The sequence below is a fragment of the Ambystoma mexicanum genome, chromosome 5p (assembly GCF_040938575.1).
Source record: "Ambystoma mexicanum isolate Mex_15411 chromosome 5p, UKY_AmexF1_1, whole genome shotgun sequence".
Classification (NCBI taxonomy): Eukaryota; Metazoa; Chordata; class Amphibia; order Caudata; family Ambystomatidae; genus Ambystoma; species Ambystoma mexicanum.
In genome coordinates, this window is record NC_090930.1 from 28711909 (window position 1) to 28738480 (window position 26572).

Consider the following 26572-nt stretch of genomic DNA (forward strand, 5'->3'; position numbering starts at 1 on the left):
CCACTATTAACCTGGATTTGAGTGAAGCAGAGTTTTCACAACATTTACTTCCCGAAGGTTCACCTCAGAATTTTTCAGAATCTCCTATTATGTTTTCAGACATTGAACCTAACTGTTCCGCCATTGAAGTCTCGTACCTTGCCCCCACCCCACGATGCTGTGTAGGATCTTCGGCTCTATCTTGTAAACCAGACACAGAAGTGGTGAACAAAAATTGAATCCTATCACGTTATCTGCTATCGGTAGTCCCTCTTATTGAAGGAATCATTCAAAATGGCACAGCCTCCCCTAGTCCTTCTGGCAATCAGCCCCTGTTACCTTGTCTGGCTCTGGGGCAACGCCGTCTGTCCCCTACAAAACTTTTACTGACAAAGCGCAGACAGGTGGTTCCAAAGGTTTCTCAAAGACCATTTGCAAAAAATCAGCAAGCCATAAAGAAGGGCAACTCTTCAAAAACTAAAAGCTGCCTTCGTCATATTCCCCTCCCAAATAAAAATGCTCTCATTGCCTCACTGGCAGTAACAAAAAATATCAGCAAATGGCCTTATTGCGCACTCCGGCAACCCATCAGCTGAGCTCACTAGCCATCCCGCCCTATGCTCCGCTTGATACCCTGGTTGCAGCAGCAGTAGGTCCGAATTCCTCACACTCTGTACCAATGAAGGAGCCATTGATAGGTCCAAAGCCCACAACAGTCAGGGCCATTAGCCCCACAACCGGGTTTCATCAGCAAGAAATTCGCCGGGCGGTTGATGCATACATGTCAGGCCAAGGTATTGTTAATAATACGTTTCTTCCCTCATCTACATTGTCCCAAAGCAAGAACATGTTGGCCCCAGCAGACCAGGGGTTTCATGCTGCGAGCTTTGCTTCGGCTGCTCCTGTTCGGTCTAATACATACAACAACAAGCAAAGTAGTGAAATTCCTCCTGCGCCCCAAGCAATTCCAAGCGTCTTTAAACGATCACCCGTGGCTGAAATTGCCCCTGAACTACTTGAATTATTACAAGTTGCGATGCAAAAAGAGCCTAAATCTTCACCCTCTATGCCATCCGTGCCTACGGTGACTGGAAAGGGTCTTGTTGCTAGTCGATCAGTAAAAAAATGTCCGGCTGGCTTATTGTTAAATTGTAGGCCGTCACCGTGCATCCAATATGTGTTGAACCACAACTCTATTCTGGGCATCTTTGCTGATGTGTCGGAATTAGAAGACATTAGCTCGCAAGATTTAACTTAGTTGGATTTATTTTTGATAAACCGAACTTGCATGCGGTTAGAATTTGGATGCAATCCCGAGTCATCCAGAATGCTATATGGTCTGCAAGAAGGCATTTGTTTGATCTGGGTTTTGAGGTATCTCTAGAAGCAAACACCAATGTTGAAGTCTCACAGCAGCAGCTCTCTTCTATTCCGCCTCACCATGTCACTTATGAAAGCATCACCTATGGTCAAAGAGAGCCCAGAGCTCCAACTGAGAAAAAAGCTCTGCATTAACTAGCTCAGGCTTTGAAGCCAAGTGAATTCACCCTAATAAGCTGGAACTCTAGGAGCCACTCTCACCTGTGGAATAACAATCTCAGTTCTCTAGGCAAATACAGTTTAATCTTGTTACAAGAAACTTGGTTAACATCTGTCCCAATTTGGGATGCGCACAATGTCCTAATAAACGCGGCAGATAAAGGTCTTTGTGGAAGACCTTTTGGTGGGCTACTCACTGCAATTCAAACTAATAGTAATACTAGTATCACACCATGGGCTTCACCCAATGCCTTTATCCAAATGTCGCGGCTGAAATTGGTTGTCACTTCGTATGCCATTATAAATGTATATTGGAACCCGGTGGGGATTACGGATGAATGCTTCCTAAAATCTTTAAGTGATATGATCAATATAATTCTTTTAGACAGTACTGTGCACAAACTTGTGATTGCAGGGGACTTGGCCCTTGATTGTATCTCTAGTAGCAACAAAAACAAATCTAATTCGGACAAAGAAATGGATACATTTTGTGAAGCATTTCAACCTATTCAGGCTTAATGGAGCCTTCAAATCCGATATCCCCCCCCGGGTTCGACGTGGCAGAAGGGTGCATCTGCTTCCATCATGGACTACATGTATGTGAATTTTAGTCTCTTCTCTGATGTCACAGATTTTGAAATTGTAAACTCAAATATGAGTGATCACAATCAATTAACTGCCAAGTGGCTGTTTCGATTTGACCCTAATTTGAAGAGAGATACATTTCATCAATGCCAGCTCACTGTTAATAATGTGGGCAACAAACTCTGATGGACGGGGAAGGCTTTGGATTGTCTCCAAACACGATTTGGATCATGAAGTTAAAAAAACTTGCTCAGACTCTGGTGTTCCCAGGTTCTACATTTTGTACTTGAACCATTAACAAATTAAAAAAAAAATATCTATTACTCTGTTATGATCCAAGGCATCCGTTCATCAGTGCCTGGAGCAATGTCTAAATTCATATATCGATCACCCTCTTTGCACGTTTACGATCCTGAAGTTAGAGATCAAAAGCGTTTATTTAGAGTCCAAAAGAGGGAAGCGATGAAACTGTCTGCTAGCATTCGATATAGTCAGCTTACATACATCAAAACCACATACAGAAACTGGGCTAAATTTAGACGTGTGAAATTATTCCTCACAGATAGCCAATTGTTACTGGCTACCGTTCAAAGTAAAAACATCGCTAATATTTGGTCTCTTCTTAATCAAGCCATTATCGGCCCTCAAGTGGTTATCCAAGCCAATGAAGTTGCAGAATCCATTTGGATTGAGTACTTCTCTGCTTAAAGTACCAGATGGAGGTGTTTCATTAGATACCATCAACTCCACGACTAAGTTTCACCTAAACTTTGACTTGGACGACATTCGCTTCTTTATTAAGAAGGCTAGTCGGTCAGGTGCTTGTGGGCCGGATGGCTTGTCCAATAAAATGCTAAAAGACCACCTGGAAAACTGGGCGCAAATCTTGTTACAAATCTTTACCTTCATTATCAAAACACAAACTCTTCCCCCTTCCTGGACACACTCATTCATTGTCCCCATTTTTAAAAAAGGGGACAGGAAAGAGCCATCTAGCTATAGGCCAATAGCGTTATTAGATGCGCCGGTAAGATCTTCTCCCGCCTAATTTTGAGAGAGTTTCACAAGTGGACTTTGCAAGCCCAACGTAATGATCCCTTTCAAGCGGGCTTTGTGGCTGGAACAGGTACCATCCTTAATATCATTACGGTGAATATGCTTCTCTCTGACCATGCTGCACAAAAAACTGACTTTGTTTTTGGCCTTTGTCGATTTGAAGGTCGCTTTTGGTTCAGTTGATCGATTTCTTTTATATAATAAACTGGTCAAACACAATTGTCCGTCCTCTTTGGTAGCCCTAATAGTATTGCTTCATTCTAATGCCTCTATGCAGGTTAGACTCGCATTGGGGGGGCGACATGACAACGCATAGAGGGTTGAAACAAGGGTGTGTTTTGGCCTCTTCCATATTTAATTTCTTTTATATACGTTCTGGGCGTTGCTGTAAGTCAAATTAGGAGTGATCCTCCTAGCTTGGGCCCACACAAAATCCCCTACCTCTTTTACGCAGATGACCTAATCCTCATCTCGAAAACGCACAGTGGGTTGCAAAAGCTCTTGGATGGTCTGGAGAACTATGTGGACATGAATCGTCTGAAAATAAACACGAATAAAACTCAAACAATGGTCTGTAAATGGCACTCGGCTATTAAAGTTAAACATTTCAAGTGGAACTAACATAATGTTCCCCTTGATAAGGTACCCATTTATAAATATCTGGGCATATCGATTGCTTATACATCTTCAAGTCCAGCGCACGATTCAGAAATTAAGGGCAAATTACAATCCCTGGTTGCTCAAGCAAAAATATTAATGGGCAAATTCGGAAAATTCACAATAAAACGTGTTAACCTGCTATTTGCAGAAGGTTCTTCCAATCCTAACCTACGGGTCCGAAGCTCAAATTCCAAAAAATGCCATATGGTGGGACAAATTAGAATCGTCCTTTTGGAAACAAGTCCTGCATCTACCAACTCCATTACCGTTAATCCGGTTTGAATTGGGCTCCCTCTCAATGTCCTCATATGTCACGTGGAAATATTGTGCATTTTTTTTGTAAATGTCTTTTATCATCTAATCGTACAGACATCCTAGGCAGGGTGGCCTCTCATTTGTTAAATCAAAATCGGGCATTTTCTCGGAAATGGTGCGAATTCACCATGAATGCGTTAGCTGACGCTTCAATCCAGTTGGAGTTATTGTTAACTAATGAAGGTCGTGGGAAAATGAAAATCCAACAACATGATTGATGTGTCAACCAAAACTAAGGCTGTTAATTGTTTATTTTTTCCTTTCTTTTTGTATATGTGTTTTATATGTATGTACTGGACATGGAGGCTGAAATTTTGCCCTTGTTTTATCTGTAAAACTTATATTGATTCTTTTGTCTTTTGTTTTTTGTGTTTCACTTGTTTATGTAATGTTATTATGGAAAGATAATTTTAAGGCTATTTATATTGTGGCTTACATGTTGTGAAATTTGAAAGGTTGATTGTATCAACCAAACTAATTAAAAAAGAAGTTCCTAATGGAATAATCTGAACCAAGCTGGATTTGATTTCCCTCTATGCGACATGATCTCCCCCTCCTAACAACTCTCTATATGAGGATATGGGTGATGGGGGAACTGTTAACAAACCAGTCAGTTCAATCAGTAAGCGCGTTTAAAGTTAACTGCAGGAACATTCTGGAGACAGTTAACTCCTCGGACGTCTTAAAATCCAATATCACAATAAAAATAAAGGTTCGTTTTGGCAGTGGGCTGATTTACTTTGGACTTTCACTGACAAACCTTAGTTAGTTTTGTTAGTAGGGACATTTCGTAGAATGGGGAGAGATGTCCTGCTAGTTTAATAACTATTTAGTGAAATGAGTTGTCTGTGTCCTTCTGACCCGCCACACAACACACATTAGGGAATGTGTCACCGCCCCCAAAGATACAAAGTTGTGCATGTTCCATAGCTGGCCTGGGTGGATTCTCATTTTATTTGATCACATAATCCTACACTTGCAACATAGCTTAAATGCCTTATGAGGCATATTCATGTCCAAACCATTTAAAAATGAGTCTTGAGAAAATACAAATATGATTAACTCCTCGAGCATTGTGTCACCAATATTGTGTGGAACTTGTATCATAAAGCTTTGTTACAAACTAAAGCATTGACTTAACTGATTTTTAGCCCTGCCGGAAGTCTGTTATGCATATGGGAAAAACACATGCTTAACAAATTACGGCCTGCTATTGTGGGACTAAAATTGGATCGTAGAAGCCTCTCATATGAAATGAATGCAATTGTGGTGTATGGAATTGATGCCAGTCCTGGCCTTGGGTTAAGCTGTCTCACTAATTAGGGTGCTCTATTCTGAGGTCCTTATTGGTTGACCTCAAAGCCTATTTGTTTGTGTTACTGGAAGTGAATTAGCCCTGAAATCCTTGTTTACATGTGCAAATGATCCATATATGCTAAGCTCACTTTTGCACAGGGCGCTGCCTTATATTGCATGTTGAATGAGGCAACTGATTCTGCTTATTGATTTTGGGAAAGGATGTGAAAACGTCATGTTCCTACAAGATGTTGATGGGGATGTTTGTTTGAATTACATTTCTTTTGAAAGGGAAGTAGAGTATGGAGGACTGTAGTTACCACAAACTAACCCTGTGACTATTTGTGATTCTAGATGCAGCACAATGGTCTGTGCAACTTATCTTCAGAGAAGCCAGAATGATCGTATTCCCCATTGAAGAACCACCATCAGCTCAAGACCTTGCATGTTCGTGGCCTTACTGTGACTATAGTCCGTGCAGGTGACGTGGTTCCATCGCTGGGTGTGCCCGCTGGAGACTTTTCTCATTGCTGGGTGTGCCCGCTGGAGACTTCTCCCATCGCTGGGTGTGCCCGCTGGAGAATTCTCCCATCGCTGGGTGTGCCCGCTGGAGACTTCTCCCATCGCTGGGTGTGCCCGCTGGAGACTTCTCCCATCGCTGGGTGTGCCCGCTGGAGACGTCTCCCATCGCTGGGTGAGCCCGCTGGAGACTTCTCGTTTGGAGTGGTGAACAAACGGCAGACAAGTGAAGAACTATTAAGACAGGAAATCATATAACCAACTATGGCACCGAGAACCAGTGCCAAAGGCCCCCCAGTGCCGACGGTCAAGCGCAAGGTCGCCGCAGCAAAGCATTCTACTCCAGACTGCAAGAAACCCACGGCAAAGGGAACCCCAATGAAAGCAGATGGGAAGGGAACTGCAGCAAAGAGGGCCCCAGTAAAGACTATGCCTCCTAAAACGCAAGCCAGGAAGGGAAGCAGGGCACCTGCTAAGGACAAGCTGAAAATCGGTGTCGCCACTGGGAAGCGAAAAGCAGACCTGTCTGAAGTGGCGGACAGTGATAGAGGCTCAGGAAAAAAGCAGAAAACTGGGGAGGAGAGCCGGGTGGAGTTTCAGGCATCACTTCCTGTACGCAATAAGAAAGGGGAGCTGGTGTTCGATGGTAAGCGATTCCCTGCCTCCACCACCCAGCAGTGCAGTGGTGCCATGCTCTCCGCATCATTGTGGTTCTTTTGCCTGCCCAGAAGTGGGCTTTAATTGTCCCTCAAATTAGCTGCACTGCACATGTTTTTCACAAGTGGGTTAATTGTTGGGTATAAGAGGTTGATCCTTGGATGCGCATGATGTGAATTGGACCACAGGAGTCCGTTCCTCAGAGCAAGCTATACAGGCCCTGTTAAATAAACGGCACGCGTTGCCTTGTTCACAGGACATGCATTTTCTGCCCTGGGACCGTTTGTCATTCTCTGATCTCCGGCAGTAGCAAGCTACAGCTCTCAGTAGGGGGCTCCTGCTTGACTACTGCGGCTAGAGCAGAGAATTAGAATAACACATTACAGTGTTTCTGCATTCAAAATTGAGGCCTCCAAGTCGGAACTTAGAAGCACATTTCCAGGTAATTTTTCATAAGAACTTTGTTTTTTTTATTAAAAAAAAACAATGTAAATATATATTTTCAACTAGGGCCAATATTTTTAGACAATAACATTTCTAAGTGAACTTCCCTTTTGGTGGGAGGGAATGAAACCAGTGACCGTGACCTTTGGCTTTTCCTAATAATACACTACATCTGATCCCATGTAGGTTATTGGTTTGGCTCTAGAATCGTGTGCTTTTTCTCTCCCCCACTTTGCAACGTCAAGTGATCTGATTCTCTGTCAAATGATCTAAACCTTTGTTGCTGCAGGATACCTACCGGCAGTGTACCGGTGCCTGATACAGGGGCGGGCGGGGGGGGGGGGGCGGGCGGGGGGGGGGGGGGGGGAGAGTACCCTGTGCACTCAAATGGCTTTCCTCCTAGAATACGGGTTTTCTGTATGACAAGAACCGAATTTAATTAAGTTGTTGCTCACAAACCGCCCCTGGTCATGGGGTGACTGACGTACATGGCAGGTATAGAAATATAAACATTTGTTTAGCAAGAAATACAAACCGCTCCTTGGTCTCAGCAAAAAAAGGGAACAGAGCTAATGCGTGGCATGCTGCACGTTAACCTCCATACAAGATGCATAGCAACCTTTCTATACGGACCATCATGCTTTGAATGTTTTCTAGATGTGTCCTAACCCCATTAAACATAATCCCCAAACACACTGAGTCCGTGTCACAAAAATATGTTTCTATGGCTCCAGTAGGCCTCGTAGCTGTCAAGCCAACAAGGCCCCTTTAGGCTACAAGTAGGAGCTAAATAACTCTCAGTAATTTCGAACCTTGCATTTGGGGAGAGAGTTAGGCTGCATACCCAGCAGCCTGTTTCCCTGGTAATGCAAAGGATAGAACCGGATGGAACAGGTGGATGGAAAGGACAGAGTGGATACATCTCTGTATCTCCTACATATGCTATGTGTATATGCTATGTACCTGTATCCCCATGTTATCTGTATGACATGTTGACCTTGTCCATCTTGCCGCTTTATATACGTGTGCCGCTCTCGTGCTTGGTCGCAGGCGCTTTACCGATAACCACCATATCACACCACTACGCTTACTCTCTCCTATACACCATCATTCAACTAGAACACAGCTATACTATGACACGTTTGGCCTAGCTGTTCTCATACTAACATGACCCCATGAACACCTCATCATCCTAATAAAACACAGCTAGCTGAGCACATACTGGCCAGTTTAAGCATCTCCTCAGGCCTAACGCAGCCAGAACTCAGTCTGGGTGTCCACCCTCCAGATTGAACACATCCAACTGATTTCCTCAGCACCACATCTACTGCTAAAAAGCGGCTGTCATGCAACAACCACACCAGCTGCACACCTATCCGGTGCGCCCACGCACCATACGACACTCCTCTCTCTCTACTGACTTGAACTACAGTTCTCAAGGGCGTTCAACTTACCAGCGCTTTGAGGTCATACCAATGATACATAAGGCGGTATATAAATGCCAAGTAACATAACATAACATGTAAAGTGTGTAAAGGCATTGTGAAGCAAGACAGAGACAACCGATTCAAAGTTCAAAATAAAAAGGTTTATTCAATCAAATGTAAGGATGGTAGAATGGTTAACTTACCCTATGCTAAGGTGGGATTTCCCTACCTGAACAAAACTAAGGAACGTCTGAGTCAAAGAGTTCAACTTAGTCTGTCTGTGTCCAAAACCTATCATTGCCCTCACACCTACATCTAAACAATGTGGACCAATGTCAAAAATGAAAGAAATGGTGATCAACACAAAGTTTTGAGCTTCTTCCAGTTCTTAGCTTCCTCGTCGGCTCCCCTTCCCCAAGTTCAAGAAAGTTCCACAAAAGTCTCAATATTACCTTTCCCAAGTTCTGAGCAATATAGTTCCCCACAATCCCCTCCCTTCCCAGGCTCTGCACCGCTTTGGCCTCCCATTTCACGTCAAAAAATCAGGATGTTCTGTCCACACTCTCTGCCACTCACTTTCCCACTCGCCTACCTACCTTCTTTGGCTCCTCTCCTCCCACCCCCACACTCCCCTCCCTCTTGCCCATAGCACCGGATGAGGTCTCTAAAGTGGCCCGCTCTATGAAGATCTCCCCCCAAAAAGGTGCTCCCTTGCTCCTTCAGAACCATTAAGGACAACATCACCTCTTGCTCTGTAACAACTCCTTTGCCACTGACTCTTTCCCTCTATCTGTCAAGCACTTTTCTTGTGCACCATCTCTTAAAGCCATCTGCTGATTCCCTCCTCCCTGGCTAACTATTGCCCTATGTCAGACTCCGGTTCCACCTCCCCTTGCTCCTCACTTGATTCTTCTGAGGAGGGCCACTGGAAGGGAAACTTGGTCCTTGGTAGCTTCTTTTTCTTACTGGATGTCTTGTCCTTGGAGATCCGGACCTTCTTCTCGTGTAGATAAGGTCTATCCCCTCCGGAGGCCACTGTGACAGCTGATGGAACCTGTCTTGGATGCCTCCAGGGGGGCCAGCATCTCAACCAGGGAAAAAGCCAAAGGCAGAAAAAACCCTGGAGATCTTGATTGAGGAGACAAGGTGGACAGTCTTGGGAACTCGGGCAGGGAGTAGGAAACACTTCTCAATAGTTCAACAGCTCGAAGTTGGCACTGAAAGTGGTTGATGTTGTAGAAGGGTGTTGGTATTGGAAATCCGAAGGAAACACCCTGATAAACATAGGGATCTGTAAGTACAGACAGTCTCTCAGTGGACACGAACAGGATATTAGAGAAAAGACTCTCAGAAAGAAAGAAATTAGCTAGTTGCACCCTGGTGGAATAGAGAAAGGCCAGATACTGTGTTGCAGAGATAATAGCCTTAGAGTGAAAGAACCAAGGTGCCGCTTTGCGACTGCCGGAGGAGCCGAAAGGCAGCCCGGAACGCGGACAGCAGATGAGGCGACTAGTTTGAAGCCGCGCACCGAAGAAGGCTGCTGGCGGAACGAATGAAATGGCAGATTGCCGAGCATAAAGAACAGGATGGCGCTGCTTACGGACAGAAGATTGTAAGCAGGAAGCAGAGATGGCCAGACGCCAACACTGGTAAGACGCACAAGGTAAGAGCAAACCGTGAAAACCCAAAGACGGAAGTAAAAGTAACGAAAGTACAGAGAAAGCCGGGAGGCAGCCCTAACGAGGAAAGACAAAGAGAGGAAGCGCCAGTCCAAAACGGACGTAGAAGGCAATAACCCAGACGGTTAAGAAGGCGGCTAAAAGCCAGAAGCAGGAACGAACACACAGAGTAACTGAGCGTTAGTGTTAAGCACACATATACAAAGCAAAGAAATTGGGGGGTGGAGTCACCATTTATAGAGGACGCAGCCATATTGGATGAGGACTAGAGCGTAGCCAAACGCTGCTAATACCTCCACCGGTTCCATAATTTCCACCCGTGATTCCTGACCCCCTATTCCACTACCCTCTTCTGGGTAAACTCTTGGAGAAGCTGGTCCTCCCCCAACTGACCCTCCACACTGATCTGGTTGGTTGCCTTTATGATTATCAATTGGAATTCTGGGCATCCAGAGGCAAGTAAACTGCTCTCCTGAATACCTGTGAAAACATGCTTGTAAATCTTGACTCCAATTCTCCCGCTGGTCTCATTTTCCTCTCTCCCTTCTGCCTTTGACACAGTCCATTCCATCCTCATAAAACGACTGCGTGATACCCCTGGCATCACTGACCGGGCACTGTATTGGTTGACCTTTTTTTCTTACTAACCACTCATCCCAGTTGCAACTGGATCCTTTCACCTCCACCACCCCATTCTCTACCTGTGGTGTCCCCAGGGCTCTATCCTATCACCATGGCTCTTCAATATCTATCTTGACACCTGATTGCCTCCTCTCCTCATTTCCAGCGTTATGCTGATGACACGCAGCTTTCCTTCAAACTTCCCTCTACTACCTCCTTTTCCCCCTCTCTGATCCCTGACTCTCTGCCATTCAGGCATGGTGTGAAGCTAATGATCTCTGCCTTATTGCTAGTAAGACAGTGAAGGCAAGCGTCCCAAACCAGCACGATCCTCCCCGCAATGAGAGACAATGAAGGACTCTCCCAAGTCGGGAATAAAGCCAAGACAGAGTGCGGGTGAGCTTAAATGGGAGTTTATTAATCAGAATAGGGCATGCAAAGAACTCTGCAAACTCCGAGAGCGCTCTGTCTGACAATAGCAAAGACAGGCGTATATATTTACAAAAAACGTCATAAGAACCTACATACTATAGGGGGCACAAGTTCGATGGGATTGGGTGGCGATGACTAGCTATAGGTGCTGCTGTGATGTGGTTGGCCTTGGCTGGAGGACGTCACTGGTCAGCCTCGTGAGTTGGGCTGGGCCTGGCAGGTCAGCTGGGTTCATCCGGGCGGTGTTGTTGTGCCATTGTGGCCAGTGTCAGAGATGAATGTCTTTTCCTGACTTGTTTGCCCTATGCCATGCACACCGCAGTCATTCAGTCATTGCAATATTATCTTCTTTAGTAAATCTTCCAATAGGTTATTCTACAGGTTAATGCAACACAGGAGGAATGCACCTTGTGAGGGGTCTGATGGTCATTCGTCCGGGCCTGGTTACCAGTGTCCTGTTGACCGGAGCCATAGATTGAGGGGCTAAGCTTCAGGGCATGGGACGGACGGTACATGCCTCCCTGTCTTGTTGGATGTGGTTATAAATGTGCCGCTGTGTGTTGCCACAGTGTTGGGTGTCCTGATTGCACAGGGCCATAAGTCTAAGATGATCTGGTGGGTTGTGGGGTTTACGAGGGGGCGCCTTTGGAAGTGTATGCTCAAGCAGAGGTTTACTGCTGTGCTGTAAATTATGCAGGTGGCGGGCCGTGGCCTTGGGTGCTGCGGAGGGGGCTACACATCTTTGAAGTGGCTCCAGTCTGGTTGGGGGAGGTGGAGCAGCGCGGCGCGGGCCTCTCCTCTCATGTTTGGCAGTCTTCGCAGGGTGGGAGGGGGAATGGCCTTGCACATATTCACAAAGGTATCTTCCTCGTGTGTTGCCGGCTTTTAGAGGTGAAAACATCACAATCATTTGAACACTTCATAATATTTGTTTGAATCACTTTAGAAACATACATTTCACTTTGCTGGATGTGTCTCGATTATATCCAGTCTGAGCACATTATTCGTACACTATGTTTTAACAACTACAGTATTTAGTTATATGCATATACAGTTGCAGTAAGTGAGGTAGTAGCAAGGTTGGTGGAGTACATAGAGAATGACCCGCCACCGTACGTGGCGGTGGTGGCACATAAAGGGCTCAGACATACACGCATGACAAGTGCATTTTCGCGCATCCTTCACCTGAGCCCTCTGTGTGGCTACATTCGTCCTCTCGTGTACTCTAGCAGCATTAGTTCAGTTATGGCGCAGAACCATGGAGTGTAAATTTTCCAGTGATACATATAACAAATAGACCCCTGGAACGCTCTTTCATTGTTAGTACCCAACTGCAGTGGTGTGGGCTCTTCATTGCTAATATCATGGACGCATGCTTTCTATCATGGTTATACATTTTACAGGTTTTTGTAATAGAAGAGATTTTGTGGAGAAATGCACACTTTGCACGTGGTCTTGGCATTAATATATGGCAGACTTTCTGCCGTTTGATGACCATTTTCCCGTTCTTTTCATCGCCCAGGCCCGCTGGCCGGGTCATGCTGGGAGCGATGGTACGCTGCGGAAGGTGAAATGTTACAATGTTAGTATCTTACACTAGCTCATGTCCGTCTTGTTCGTGGGAACGGGCTCACAGCGGATCTGCCAGGGTGCTGCGGCAACAGGGATAACTGAAGCTCTCCGAGGGTGGGGGCCACGCTACAGTGCGCTGAGCTCACACCATCTTTATTAGACAAAATGGTTCCTGATGCCTAGCTAAATTCAATGCGTGTGGGCAATGTCTTCAACAGGTGAGCCATCCACCACCTGGGCCCTGGTGGTAAGGAGGGGACGCCCGATGAGCCATGGCCCTCACCTGGGGTGGGGATGTAGGCAAGGGGGGTCTCTTGGACCACTCCTCCCCCACAACAGGTATCCTTCTGATCAGGATACCTGAGCCCTCCTTTCCTCCTACCCTCTAGCCACCCTCTTTGGGTCCTCTTCCCCCACCCCCAACATCCTGTGAGGCCAACCCCCCTGGTTCATCTTCGAATCTGCTCTCCTTCATCCCTCACATCATGGATCTTACTAAGAAGTCCCACTTTCAGCTCCAGCTCCTCAGAGGCATTCTTCATTTCCTCACTTTCCCCAAGAAGCTCAATCTCTCCTAAGCTCTGGTCCTCTCCAGGATGGACTACTGCAACAGCCTCTTCGTCAATCACCCTCTTTCCTCCCTATGCCCCCTCCAGCTAATGCAGAATAGGACTGCGAAACCAATCCTTGGCACAGGGACCGTATCTCTCCAGCCCCAAAATCTCTCCACTGGCTCCTGGTAGCAGCAAGGAGCAAATTCAAGACTCTCTGCATCATCCACAAGGCCTTCTGAGCCTGGGGCCTTGCTATCTCCAACTCTCCCCTACCTAAATACTCCTATGCTAAAGCCCTACGCTCCTCTAACTCCAAATCTTTGACTGTTAAATGCTTCTCCAAGCAGAGATTGGGGGGCAGGTCTCTATCCTCGGCTGATGCCTCCCTTTGGGATGGCCTCCCTGCCCTCTCAGACTTGAGCCGAACCCCCTCAAGTTCCGGAAATTACTTAAAACTCTGCTGTTCTCTCCCTCTTTCCCTTCCCTGCTAATCACCCCATGTTGTTTTTTCCATGTTCCCTTCCCATTTAGTCATATGGCGCTTTGAAACACTATTCAGCTGTGTAAGCGCCTAACCCATGCTCAATAAAATAAACAATACAAATAAATCCTCTAGGTTCCCTTCCCCATTTTCAATGCAACACAGTTCAAACGAAGAGGGGTCTTGAGGTTCCGTACTCAATACAGTTTGCAGTTCCTCAAACGCAGGGTTCCCTTCCCCAAGATGTCAGCGTGGCGGTTTGTGCTGCTTTCAAGCTTTTAAAATTCTGGCACGCCTTACCAGTTCACTCGCAGTGCTCCTCCTTTTTATTTCATGTCTTTGATTTTCAGTTTTGGGCTTGCTGTTCTAGGCGCAATATTGTCGGACTACACGGTCCAACCATCACAGGTCCCACCACCAGGAGCCCTAGGCACTCCAGTCCACACAGGGTCTTCGATACTTGCCCCTGTGGACAGATTCGCAATCGTTTAGCTTCTCCTTGTCGGTCTTTTGGCTCTATGGGCAACTTTACACTATCCTGGTTAGCCCCTTGGCTTTGTCATAACTTGTCACACACCTCTTGCCAGTGTTTGGCCTTGCCACGCTGTATCCATTCAGAAAGTTCACTTTGTGGTTGTCTTGTTCATGCCCCACCTTTCTGTTGCACTCTTTCGCACTTGTGCCCTTTCCAAAGGTTTCTTTCAAATGCACTTTTGTCCTTCATCAGTTATTGGCTTTGCCCATAAAGTTTCCATCAATTCGATATTCAACATGTGTAACTTTGCTTTGTTTCAAGTTTTTATTCAGTTTGGAATTCAATATATACTATATATCACTTTTGTATTCAAAAGCCCCAAGGAGTGCCCCTGGCTTTGAGTGACATTTCTTTCCACTCGCCGGTCTTCGGTGTTCTCCTCCGGCGGCCCCGCACGCACTCCGGTTGCCTCCTGGCACACGCCAGCAGCTCTGCTCTCCTCCATGGACGCAGACAGCTTCCTTTATTCGTTCTCGCAGCTACAGCTGCTTTCTGTGGACCACCGGGGCTCCCACATCTGTGGCAACCTAACAGCTCGACTCGCCTTGGGCTCCACAGGTCTTCGAGGACAACGTCTTGGCTTCCTCTCATGTGCCACCACGGTTGCCTCTTCACAAAACGGGCCCCCTGCTGGTCTCTCCCACACAGGCCTCCCTGTTACTCCCTTTGCTGCTCTTGGGTTCTCTGTTTATACGCCCGCAACCACTTGACAGGTTGCAGGTGTGGATTCTTAATTGGGCTTGCCTGACTATAGTTAAAGGGACAGGCCTGGCCTTTAAAGCACTCTACAGGCATCTCTGTCCCAGTACTAGAGTGGTGAAGTTAGGTTTTCGTGTTCATGATTCCTAGTTGCCTCTTCCTCGTCCCAGTACCGTGAGTTAAAATGTGCGTGAATTAAGGGGAAAGGTTTTACAGTAGCCTATAAAGGCCGGGGGAGGGTTAGGTTGGCCTTCAAAGGGAAAGGGGGGGATACCATGTCTTGCCTGCGGGCACCACATTTCCAATCCCCAAGGACCCTCTGTTAGGGAGAATATTCATTTCTGTGCCAATTCCCTTTAACCTTAGAGACCCCCCCCAACTCTTTTTCTGGATTTGGGGCTTTTTGACTGTTACTCCTGAGTGAGTGGGACTTGTTTCCCTACTCCCTCGTGTGTTTTTCTAACTAGGATTTATGGTTTTTACTGTTTAAGTAAACTCCATAGGCATCTGCTTTTTGCATGGTGACACACAGCACCTTCAGTGCAGTGTCACCGAGAAATCCCTTGGACTCCTCTTAAGTTTAAATACATTTTCTTGGGTGAACTACTGTTCCCAATAATAGTAATATGACTCCTGTCTTACCCTTTCTTTTGTGGGTCCAGCACACACCACGCTATTTGTGGTGCTGGGGGGTTACATAGTAACTCCTTTATCCCACTTCTCATATAACATTCTCTTACACTAACTAACTTGAATGGCTAGTGGCAGTGGTTTCTTTTTTACTACCTTTGTGCCATGTATTTGCAGGGTGATTTCTCAGCTGCAGTACAGCACTCAAGGGTGACAATTCTTCCGAAATGGCCGTCTTCTTTTTTTCGCCATTTCTTGTCAGTTTGTTCTTTCTGGGCTTTTACTCTGTTGTTTGAATTGGATTTGAGCCCTTTGAGGCTCTAGTGTGTCTTGAAGTGAGGAAGGGGCCCAGAACTTATCTATCATTTTGTGTCTTTGTGTGCCTGAGTGAAACCAGTTCTGATTGGCCGGGTGGGTGTCCGTTAGGACAGCCGCCCTAGGGCCGTGAATGAATGGGAACTTGCTGGCAAGGTTTTTGGGACTAGAAGCAGGGTTGACCACTGGAGGTCAACATCCGACGAAGACATGAAGAGACGCCAGCAGCAACCTCCTGGACTGCAAAGTGCCCGGTGAACCCCTGCAACTGTGCGGATTCTGTTTTCGTCTGGGAAGACCCACATGTGACGACTTCCTCCCTTGGGCTGGTGGGACCAACTGGCCTTGAGACATGCTTCATTTGGTGCAACCCCCGACTTGCTATGACTTTCCAGGGCTTACTTTCCAAGGCTGCAGAATCCCAATACCCGGGGACCCCTGACCATGAAGTGCATTGTCTTTAGAAGTGTGAATCCAGCCAAAACCTTGTGGGCTTCCAGAGGACTCTACAGAAGCAAGACCTCTTCACCCAGTCCAGGGCGGAAGGATCAAGTAACTTCCAACCAGAGCTGTTCGTTCTTCTTTGGCGCTGAGAAAAAGGCGCCAAAACCACAAAAGGCTGCTGAATCAAAGGGAATCCATTGCTGCAGAGTCATTCTCTCGAGTGCGGCCTCAGTAGCTCGCCAGACGCCCTCCCTTTCGTCCAGCTAGAACCAAATCTTCAATTACTCACCTACTTTATTGCTTTGTTGAGCTGAATCCTAACATTTATATTAATGTTACTATTAGTTGCTGCTTTTTAAAGATTCTCAAATTATCCTTGTGTGTGTGTATATACAAATAAATGTGCATACTATAACTTAAGAGTGTATTTACTGATTTCATTGTACAGGTCTACAGCTCACATTAGACCTCTTAAGATAAGCCTGGCGGCCCAGTCACTCTACCAACTTGTGTAGTACAGGCCTATATTAAAAGATGGGTTAAGCAATAGAAGTCTTGTAAAGTCCCACACCAATTCTTACCGAACACCCTCCAGGTGATCCTCTCTTCTCCACCTCCAGGGTCAAGATCCAAAAGCAATGGCCTTTCCTTGGCTACCTGATAGAGGATCCAGAGGGAGTAGGTGTGAGGATACCCTCAGGTTTCTCACAAGAGGTTACATGCACCCTGTAGGGAAGGCATGGTATCAACAATAAGACGGACACAAGTGACCAGAGTTCAAGGGTGTTTAGTGAACATCAATTGGGTTTGAAAAAAACGCCTATCTAATCCTAAATCTAAGGATGGGAGCAAGCTACGACCATCAAATAACAGCGCTAGTGGTGCATTGTCAAAATAAAATGGCCAATACTAATAAACGTATTGCCAATCCTTACCTCTAAATACAAATAGTGTGGGAAACAGTGTTATGCAAAAGAAGTGTTCAAGAAATGATGTCTGGATATTCATGCCGTTGGCTTCCCTTCCCCACGTTTTCAGCACGGGACAAAGTGGCACACTCAAGCTTAGCACAGTCTCTGGCTTATCTAGCATAACGGTGCAGTGCGAATCTTCAACATCATGGCCTTCCATGCCAAAGTCTGTATGCTATTCAAAGCCTCTTCTTGAGGGCCTGATGCAACAAACAAGCATTTTTTGTATTTCATATATACACAATTTTCTTAGGTGATATTACTATTCGCCGTCAGGGGTCCCCCCTCCGCCGGGCTCGAATCCACTTGGACACAAAGTCTTTAATAAGTCTCCCTCTGCCGGGCTCAGGCCAACTTTATCTACTTTGTTATAAACTTTCTTGACTGTATTAACATCGAAGACTTTCGTCGCATGTGCGCAGGATTTGACTTGACCTGTCGCCGGACCACTTCAATTCACAATCCTTTGCCACTCTTTAACTTTTGTGAACTCTCAGCTGGATACCTAAAGAGACCTTCGATTGAGAACACATGCAGTGCCGGACTACTCTTGTCAAAGGTATCGTATCTTGGTTTCAAAGTTCAATCTCTCATCTGCAGTTCAACTATACTTGTGTTGGTTATCACATGCGGTTCATACAATGTTGCCGCTTGCAACCTTGGCTTCAACACAGACCGGTCTTGTATCAGTCTCCCCAACTCACCGGCTGTGTTGATTTCACTGAAGCTGCTTTGTTGTTGGAGCCAAGGACAGTACCACGGCAGATTCTCCCCGCCTTGATTATCGATGCAGTGGGGGCCCGGGTACCTCTGACACATAATGCAGGATTCCTCAGCCTGGTTTTTCTGGTCTTATGCTTTCTATTCTCGAGGCTTTTTGAAAGTAATGGTTCCTTGTCGAAAAGGTCAAGGGAACTTCCCCCCCTTGTGATCCCCTTCTGTGTCGCCTCCTTTTTCCTCTTCTTAAACTATCTTGGAACTACTGTTTCCTCGTGTGTTTTGCCTCACTCAAGTGTGCTCTCCTACTTCGCCTTTTATCTGTGTGGGTAAGTGTAATGGAAGTCGGGTGTGTGTGATGGTCAGTAATTGTCTGACCATGCCTGAGTATTGTCGTGGGATACGTCCGGTATACTGCTCAGGTGTTAGTCCATTTTCTGTCATAGCGGGCTGTCTGTGAAAAAGTGTTCATGTTGTAAAAGGGGGCGGGGGCTGAGTTCCTAAATATCTACCTGGTAGGATAGGGTAAAGGTGTTACAGGGAAGGGCATACCATGTCTCACCATCCGGTCTCCCACTCCCCGAAGACCCCTCGCCCAGGTGATCTTCCGCACTGGTCCACCCCCAGGAACTGGATCCAAAAGCGATGGCTGTGGAGGCCACCTGGATGACAGATCCTTGGGAACTAGTGGGTGAGGCACCTTCTGGTTTCTCACAACCCACTCGCGTGCCTAACTGTCGACCTATTGAACCGTTAAGGGAGTGTGCAGTGGGATTTTGTGACGGTAAGCCCATGTTGTAAAGGCGGATCGCTGGATGCATGCAACATTCGAGTAGTTTAAAAGGTTGCGTACACGCTGGGTTGCCACCTGGGTCTACTGGACACACCGGCTTTGGGACTTGTTTGCAGCAGCTGGTCCTTGGACCCAGGGAGAGAGCCTGAAGAGGAATGTGTGGCATGGCGGTTTTTGGTGTGAGGGAAGCAATGATTGCAGAGGTGGTCGATTGCTCAGAGGCCCCTGCCCTATTCCTGGTGGACATTTACCTTCGAATGTCAAGCATCCTTAGAGATGGAGCAGGCAGAGCAACTGATGCCTGCATTGCCATCTGGTAAGGCTCTTCGTTTTATTTCACTATATTATTTTAATATAGTTTCTCTTGTTATAGGCATTTTTATGAATCTGCTTTATACACAGGGTTGTTGTGCGCTGTATGACCCGGCTTGTGCGCTTAGTATTGCTATTCTCTTTTAGCTGCAGTGCTATAAGGATGTATTTTTAACTGACCTTATACCTGGTTAGCAGCTTGCAAATTGAAAATGTTATCCCTGCGTGCATATATTCATGCATGCTTACCTGTACTATTGATCAATTTATTGCAACCTACCATAATAACTTATCACTAGTGTGCCACCGTACAGAGTAGGTGGTAGGGATGGGGGATGTATACAGCATCTGTTCACTGCCCCCCATGCCAAGCACTGTATGCAGCGCCCATCTGAGCTAAGTCTCCTTTCCTTAGGAAGGAGGCCGGGTCTGTCGTTTTCTCCGCATGTTTCAGTGGGTATCCCTTGAATAGCACTCCATTGCTTCCCAGCCAGGTCTTGCACCTCTGGTAGATAACTTAATCCAGCTGTTTAGCCAATCCTGATAGGAAGGTCTAGCTGAGTATTTCCACATTCTTGAAATCGGTGTCTTGGACACAAGTGCCGCGTGTACCCATTTGTCCCCCCAATAAGTGCAGCGTGTACCCATTCGTCCCCCCAGAGGCTGCAGTTTAAGACCTAACAATGGATAGAGTATCATGGAAAGGACATGTGCAGAATTAGATCTATTTGCTGCAGTACTTCCTTCCCATCTATTATCGAACATCTGAATTGTAACGCCACTATCAGTCTTGCATAACTAACCATTATCTGTTGGTAACAGCTTGCAATGCCACACCCTCCATGGTGGCCAATATAGATGGTGTGTTATCCTCTGTGTGTATCATGTCTAGGTCTATATTCCAACAAGATGGTGCAGAACAGATATGAGTCCAGTCTTGGGATTTAATCCATCCCACTCGACTTCCCAGCTGTTTTTGTTTTTCAACAACTGGCAGTTCTCTTTAGGCGCGGGAATAAGTGGATATATTCTAGCAGCTGAGAGAGGTGAATCATGTACATTTGCATTTCAGCGATTCGTCTGGAAGTAGGAGCTTTCTGCCTGGATAGCCTTTAGGGATGATCCCATCGTAGGCCTACTTTGCCTCACTGAAGTCTTTTGAAATAAATTGATTAGTAGTGCAATTTTCCAGATCTCTCTAAGCCCAGGTATCTCCCCAAGGTGGTTAACCTGTAAGATGGGACGTCCTTGGCACTCAGCCATACTAGTGTCTCGAAGATGGCGCCTTGTTACAGGCGGAGAATGTTTTGGATTCCAAATCAAAGGTGATGGATTTTCTTTGCATGTCTGATGGATTCTAGTAAACTTTGTGTTATTTTCAGATTTTCCAAACTTTCGGCCAAACATGACACCAAAGGAGGTATTGCAAGCGGGCAGTTTTGGAGGCACCTACTTTCGACCCATCTATTCTGGGGTGACAAGTGAGTATGGAACTCCCTTTTGGGATGCTTGCTACTTTAGGAGGATCTTTCAGGAAGAGGGATACGTTATTTATTCGGTCTACGTTAGGTTTGCTGAGGCTGAAGCTAACCGTCGGTGGGTTGAATGATAATCTGGTGCATGGTTGATCGAGCCTATCAAATGGGATTCTGGTACACATAGTTTGTCAGACACCGCCTTTTTAGTATCTGGTGAAACAGGTGGGGGTATATATTAGATGGATTCTAGTATATGTAGTTCTGCACAGAACACTGTTAATTGGTATTCTGGCATTTGTCTGGGGGCTGTGGCCAAGGTGTAAAGCTCGTTCTTCATGATTCTAGAGTTCTATTTAGCACACAGACCTGCCACATGGTGGCTGAAAACTCATTTCCTGACTGAGAGGGTTTGCCGCTGTGAAATGAAGATGGATTCCCCATGTAGGTCTCCACTAGTGGAGCTGGGACATAGGGAATAAATCTCTTAACCTCTATAAAGGTAGGAGGGCTCAATATAAGTAGTATCTATTCCAAGAAATGCTGGTGTACAGGTGCGTTATAAATGACTTTAACATATATCATATCAAGGAACATAGGGTCTTTTTGGTGGTGGGGCAGCAAAACGGGCCGTATTTATTCTCTTTTCAAATTCATGGTCGTTCTTCTTTATTTTACAGAACAAAACTATAAGGATGCGTGGAAGGAGCTTCCTAAAGACTGGCTCGAAGACCTGGATCTCCCTAAACAAGTGAGAAAAAAGCTGCTATAGGGTGAATGGGAGTAGGCTTGTTGGAAGACTGTAGATGATGCAAGGGTATGAGCATGCACAGATGGGAAATGATCTAGAGTAAGGGGTTGGAAGGTGGGTGTATGTGTCTTGGGAAGAAAGCCCACGTTTAACACATGTGGTAGCCCCAGCACTTATTTTTGTTACTTTTTGGGTTCCTCACAGCCAAGCTTAATCTCAGGCCTGACTGAAAGTGCAGCTCTGGGGTACACCAAAGGTACCCCTTAGTCTCCAAGAGGATACGCACCCCCTGTTAATTATGTGGCTATGCTGTTGGTGGCTTTTTTACCTGTGTAAAATAGTTCAACTGGTTAGACACCATTTTACCTGACTGCCTTCCTTTGGCCCCATCCATTCATCAAAATGGAGGTTGTAGTTTGTCTCGATGATCTGAGGGGTCACCCACTCTCCCATTTGCTTACAGCTGGTTCTCCGAACCTGCACCCTGGAAGGTCTGTTGCTGGAGGAAGCACTACAGCGGTGCTCCAGCACTCTTTGACACCCCGAACAATCCGACGACAAAGCTCTGCCTCTCCAAAGAAGACCAGAAGCAACCCACAGTAGTGCTCCTTTCCAGGGATCCAGTGCGAAAACCTGGATTACAGCTCCTGCATGAAGGCCTCGTTTCCATGAAGCTCGTGATCGTGCCTGACACAGAAGCGGGTGTCCCTTCGATGCCAGGACAACTAAGACTCGGAGCTGAACTGGCCAGAGAATCTTCAACCCTGAACATCTGGCATGCACTCTGGTTCAGTCTCACCTCAACGTGGGAAGCTTCAGTCTGCGCTGCCTTGAATTCTGTGACCACAACACAGAACTCACTTCCTCCTGTGGCTAGCCCCTTTCTGGTGTGAATTCTTCAACCCTTCTATATTATCATGTCCCTGAGGATGACCTGTCTAGGCGTGCCAAATGTCTCTATTTTGACCTTCTGTTTACCTTCTGAAAATAGGGTACCGTAAGTGTGCCAATCTCTGTGGTGATAGGCTTGTTCATAACCTCCATCTGGATGATAGTTGACGGGGTGCCTGGGAAAGGTCTCAAAGGTAGACTACTTTATGCTTCTTTCAGTAGGATTGGTGACACGGGTGATCGCGTCAGTGCACGTGTAGTACAGCTGATACTTAAAAAGTATCATCTGTGTGATTTCGGGCCATTTGAGCTCTGTAATTATTAATGGAGTTGTACCAGATAGGCAAGTAGGTCTCCTGCACGTTGTTTTAGAGTCTGCATTCCCACTCTGTCCTGCATTGAAGCTAGGCTTTGATGAGGAGGTGGAACTGGCTATAGTCCCCAGTGATGAATCGCAGTGACCCCACAAACCTGGCCTGCAACCCTTCTCATGTGGCCAGGTAAGGGCAGATGCCTCCTGATCCCAGGGATGGTGTTCTGTGGGAGGATCGCATGGGGTGGGAAACGAGTCAGGAAGGCTGGTAAACCCCCTTGTTTAACTTTCCCGGCAATCCCTCACTCCTAATACCTTATTGCCAAGTAGAAGAAATAAGAAAACCTAATTCTGTTGGTTGGGACTAAAAGTCCCATACTCTCTTGTACTGTGACGAGGAAGAGGGCTCAAGAGCAATGTTGCAGGTCTGCTTGTTAAACAAAATAACCCACCCCTGAGGGAAGCAGAGCGGCTTAAAAGGCACCTTTAGGTGCAGGCCATTAGTTGGAGGTGTGGCAGGAATAGTTGCAGCCGTAGCAGCAGCAGAGGAAGTGCACGTTGTCGCCAATCGAAAAGAAGGGACGCCAGGACTTGGACCAAGCAGATTCCAGCTGCCTGTCCTGAGAGAGTCCTGTTCCCCCTAAATTGGAACTACAGAGGTTGCGCAGCAGAAAACATGATGGAAGACTGCTTTCTCCCCATGTGAACCTAATTTCAGATATTGCAAAAAGTGTCGGAGACTGGGGCTGAGAGTTGGAGTACAGCCGAGGGTCTCGGGGGCAAGAGGAGCTCTGTGACTGCATTACGAGGACAAAGGCTCCTTCTTAGAGGAAGGGTGTGTGTCCTAAAGAAGCCATAACCAATACAAATCCTGCAAAACGCAAAGGAAACAAGACGGAAGCCGGCGAGTGTAACCAAGCGCTCTGAGCCCTCGCGCGAATACAGGCAGGCAACTGTAGCCAAGCAGAATAACTGGCGTATGAGTGAAAGCAATAGAATACCGACTGTTGCTTGTCAGACAATGGGACATTACAAAAGTAGCACTCGCGTGAGAGCAAACCTCTTCCCTGGCACTGGCGTACGAGTAAAACGCTTTGAATGAAGCTAATTGAATCTAATAACCCTCTGACACAAATGAAAGCCTAATCATGTGTGCTTTAAAAGGAACTCCTTTTAGTTTTGGATATTCAGGGAAATCCTCTTCAGAGTAAGGAAAGTGAGGCGTTTGATAAAACCTATGATTTAATAAAATTGTATATTTTGAGATCATTCAAAAGTTGTCCACCTCACGTTTCTGCCCCCTCACATCCCCATCTGCCGCTTTCGTAATTACTTTTTCATGCAAGGCTTTAACTAGTTCAACTTTTGTATCAGTTTCTGAACAACTGGATATGTTTGAAACCGGCCCAAGGGACCTTTAATTGTTGGGGGACCGTTCGGAAAGGAGTAGGCCTTACAAAAGGTCAGGATTCGGACTCTGATATTGCACAGGCTCCGACCCCGTTGCATCCCAAACACTCCTTGGTAGGGGTGGGGGGGGGGCAACAAGGTGCACTGAAGAGCGAGTGGTCATTGACTGTCTGGACAGGACCAGGCATCTTCAGACAAGCATGCGTTATAAAAATGGTGGTATCCAGCCTGAGGGCAATGCTCTGCAGTGCAATCTGGTCCAATGTATGCTCAGTCACCAAATTGACTCCCTCCAGACTGGTGCTAGCAGATGACTACCATGTTTACCACAGTCGTTAATGATAAGAGTGGGGTGGTATGGTCCTCATTGTGCATGGATTACCCTTGCTCTCTCCTAAAATGTTAGGAAATATTCGTCTTTACTGCACCTTCCTCATCCTTTATATCGATCCCTAAACTTGTTGCTTTAATTTTTGTATCTGACCTGCTCTTTTTACAGGGAAGGCTTCACTGCACTGGCTTTGGCTCATATGTCATGGGGAAGCGAACATGTCCTTCAGGCTGATGTCAGTACTGGGGAACATTGTTTCCCTCAGTCTTGTTACTTTACTACTTTTAGTAAATTAATATCACTTGTAACCTTGTATCACTGTACATTGCATCTTCCAATGCAGTACGCTTTTTGTTTTGGCCTAACACTCGGCAGGATTTGTAGTTGCACTGTGTGCTAAATTAACAAGCTGGTGGCAGCAGTAACCTTTTTTCCATTTCTGCTGGTGCATTTCGTTTTAGCCTTACTGCGTTTACTGACCACATTTGGCTACTGACTGTGGCTAGTGGTCAAACATTGCCATGCCATGAGATTTTACACTTGTCTTTTGGCCATCTTCTGGCATGTGAGGCCAGGAAAATCCTTATATGGACTTCCAGTACCTGGGAAAGCATCGGCTTTTAGCGGACTACTGGAGGGCTATGTGTGTTTGCTGCCAGGAAGTGGCATGGGACGGTCTGGTCCCAATCCACATACTTGAGCCAGTGTGTCTGGGTGGAATAAATGACATTTTCTGCCAGTGGTCATGATTGGAGCCTTGCTGTGGGCTTAGGGAGGGGTGGGGGGATGCCCCAGATCTGCCTTGGCTAGTGGGGGCAGCTGCTCTTAAGATAGGAAGAGGACCCCTGCACCCACTCTAGAGAGATCCTGGTAGAAACCGAAGGAGCCACGACTCCGGTCCAGCTACAAGACTTGCGAGGAGACCGTGGTCCCGTCGGAAGGAGGCTTGGCAGCCAACTTCTGTTGCTGCTCTGTTAGAGCTCTGTCCTGTGGAAGATCCCCAGTAGTCCTGTGAAGAGCTGTGACCCTTGGAGTGGAGGGAACCACCATTCTCAACGTCAGCTCAGAGTCCTACAAAGAAGAGCCTTCAGAAGTGCCCCAGGACCGCCTTGTGGCTGACCAACCCTGAGTTTGGGCTACCATGCTGCCGGTGTCACTGTTCCGAGTTGCGGCCTATAACTTGGGAGTTCCTCAGCTTGTCCTATAAGACTTACCTCTGTGAAATGTTGTGGTCCTAGTAGCAAGGGGAACTGAGATGGAAGGGAAGGTCTGACCGCGACAAGAGGATCCCTTTTTGTCGCTGTGCATCGGTGGCCGTTGTCTGAAATTGCTTACCTGCGTCCATTCCCGTCCTGAGGGGCCCTGCGTTGAGTTTTGCTGCATTCTTCCACTGAGTCCTTGCATCCGCATCGGGCACGGACCAGAGATCTGCTCGATCCTGCAACCCCTGGCATCAATGGCTGAGACTGACGGCGGGAAAAGCGACCTCGGGTCTTCAACCGACCTGCCAAATCTCATGAAGAATCGGAGTACAGAAGGTGAGTTATAGCGATAATTGCCTGCTCCCTAAACTCTCTTTAAAAGTTTGCTAACTTTTACAAAACCTCTTTGGCTTTGCCATTGCGTGTTCACACAATCACTCCGAAAGTTGGGAATGCGTTTATTAATTGCATTAACTTGTCCCCTGACATTTGCAACGGTTCACTGGACTGTTCATTTTTTCCAGCTTCAAAGAACTGTATGAAAGTTTGCAAGGCCCCATACATTTTATGGATGGACCTCCTGAGGTTAGGATTTATTCTCTGTGGACCTGTAGTGCCAATACTATTCTGTACCTTTTTTTTCTTTTTAGGGGTTTTTGTTTGTTTCTTTATTTGTATTGCGTGCCAGACCCGAGGGTATCGGGGCCAAGAGGTTACGAGGAAATTCACAGCTTGGGTTACAGAGATATATTACATAAGGCAAACAAATATATACAGAGCCAGGCATAGGTAGCAGTTACGAATCTTACAATCGGGAGTGGGCACTTGTGTAGGGGATGCTATATTGGAGCAGAATGGCAGAAACGTAACTGACTAGGTACAGAGTGGTGAAGGAGTCGAGGCCTTCATGACCTGTTGACTTAAGCCAATTGATACAGTTCTGGTATGATTGATCTTCCCGAGTTCC

At 46.4% G+C, this 26572-nt stretch overlaps 1 protein-coding gene across 2 annotated transcripts in view; it reads left to right on the forward strand.

The window, feature by feature from the left end:
- LOC138480687 (uncharacterized) overlaps window positions 1–26572 on the forward strand; it is a 142567-nt gene that overhangs the window by 5323 nt on the left and 110672 nt on the right. For both annotated transcript variants that reach the window (XM_069612364.1, XM_069612365.1), the window contains exons 2-4: window positions 5785–6595; window positions 20615–20713; window positions 21388–21458. In XM_069612364.1, coding sequence (XP_069468465.1) covers window positions 6214–6595; window positions 20615–20713; window positions 21388–21458 — 552 coding nt within the window. In that variant the 5' untranslated portion in view covers window positions 5785–6213. The remainder of the gene's footprint in view (window positions 1–5784; window positions 6596–20614; window positions 20714–21387; window positions 21459–26572) is intronic.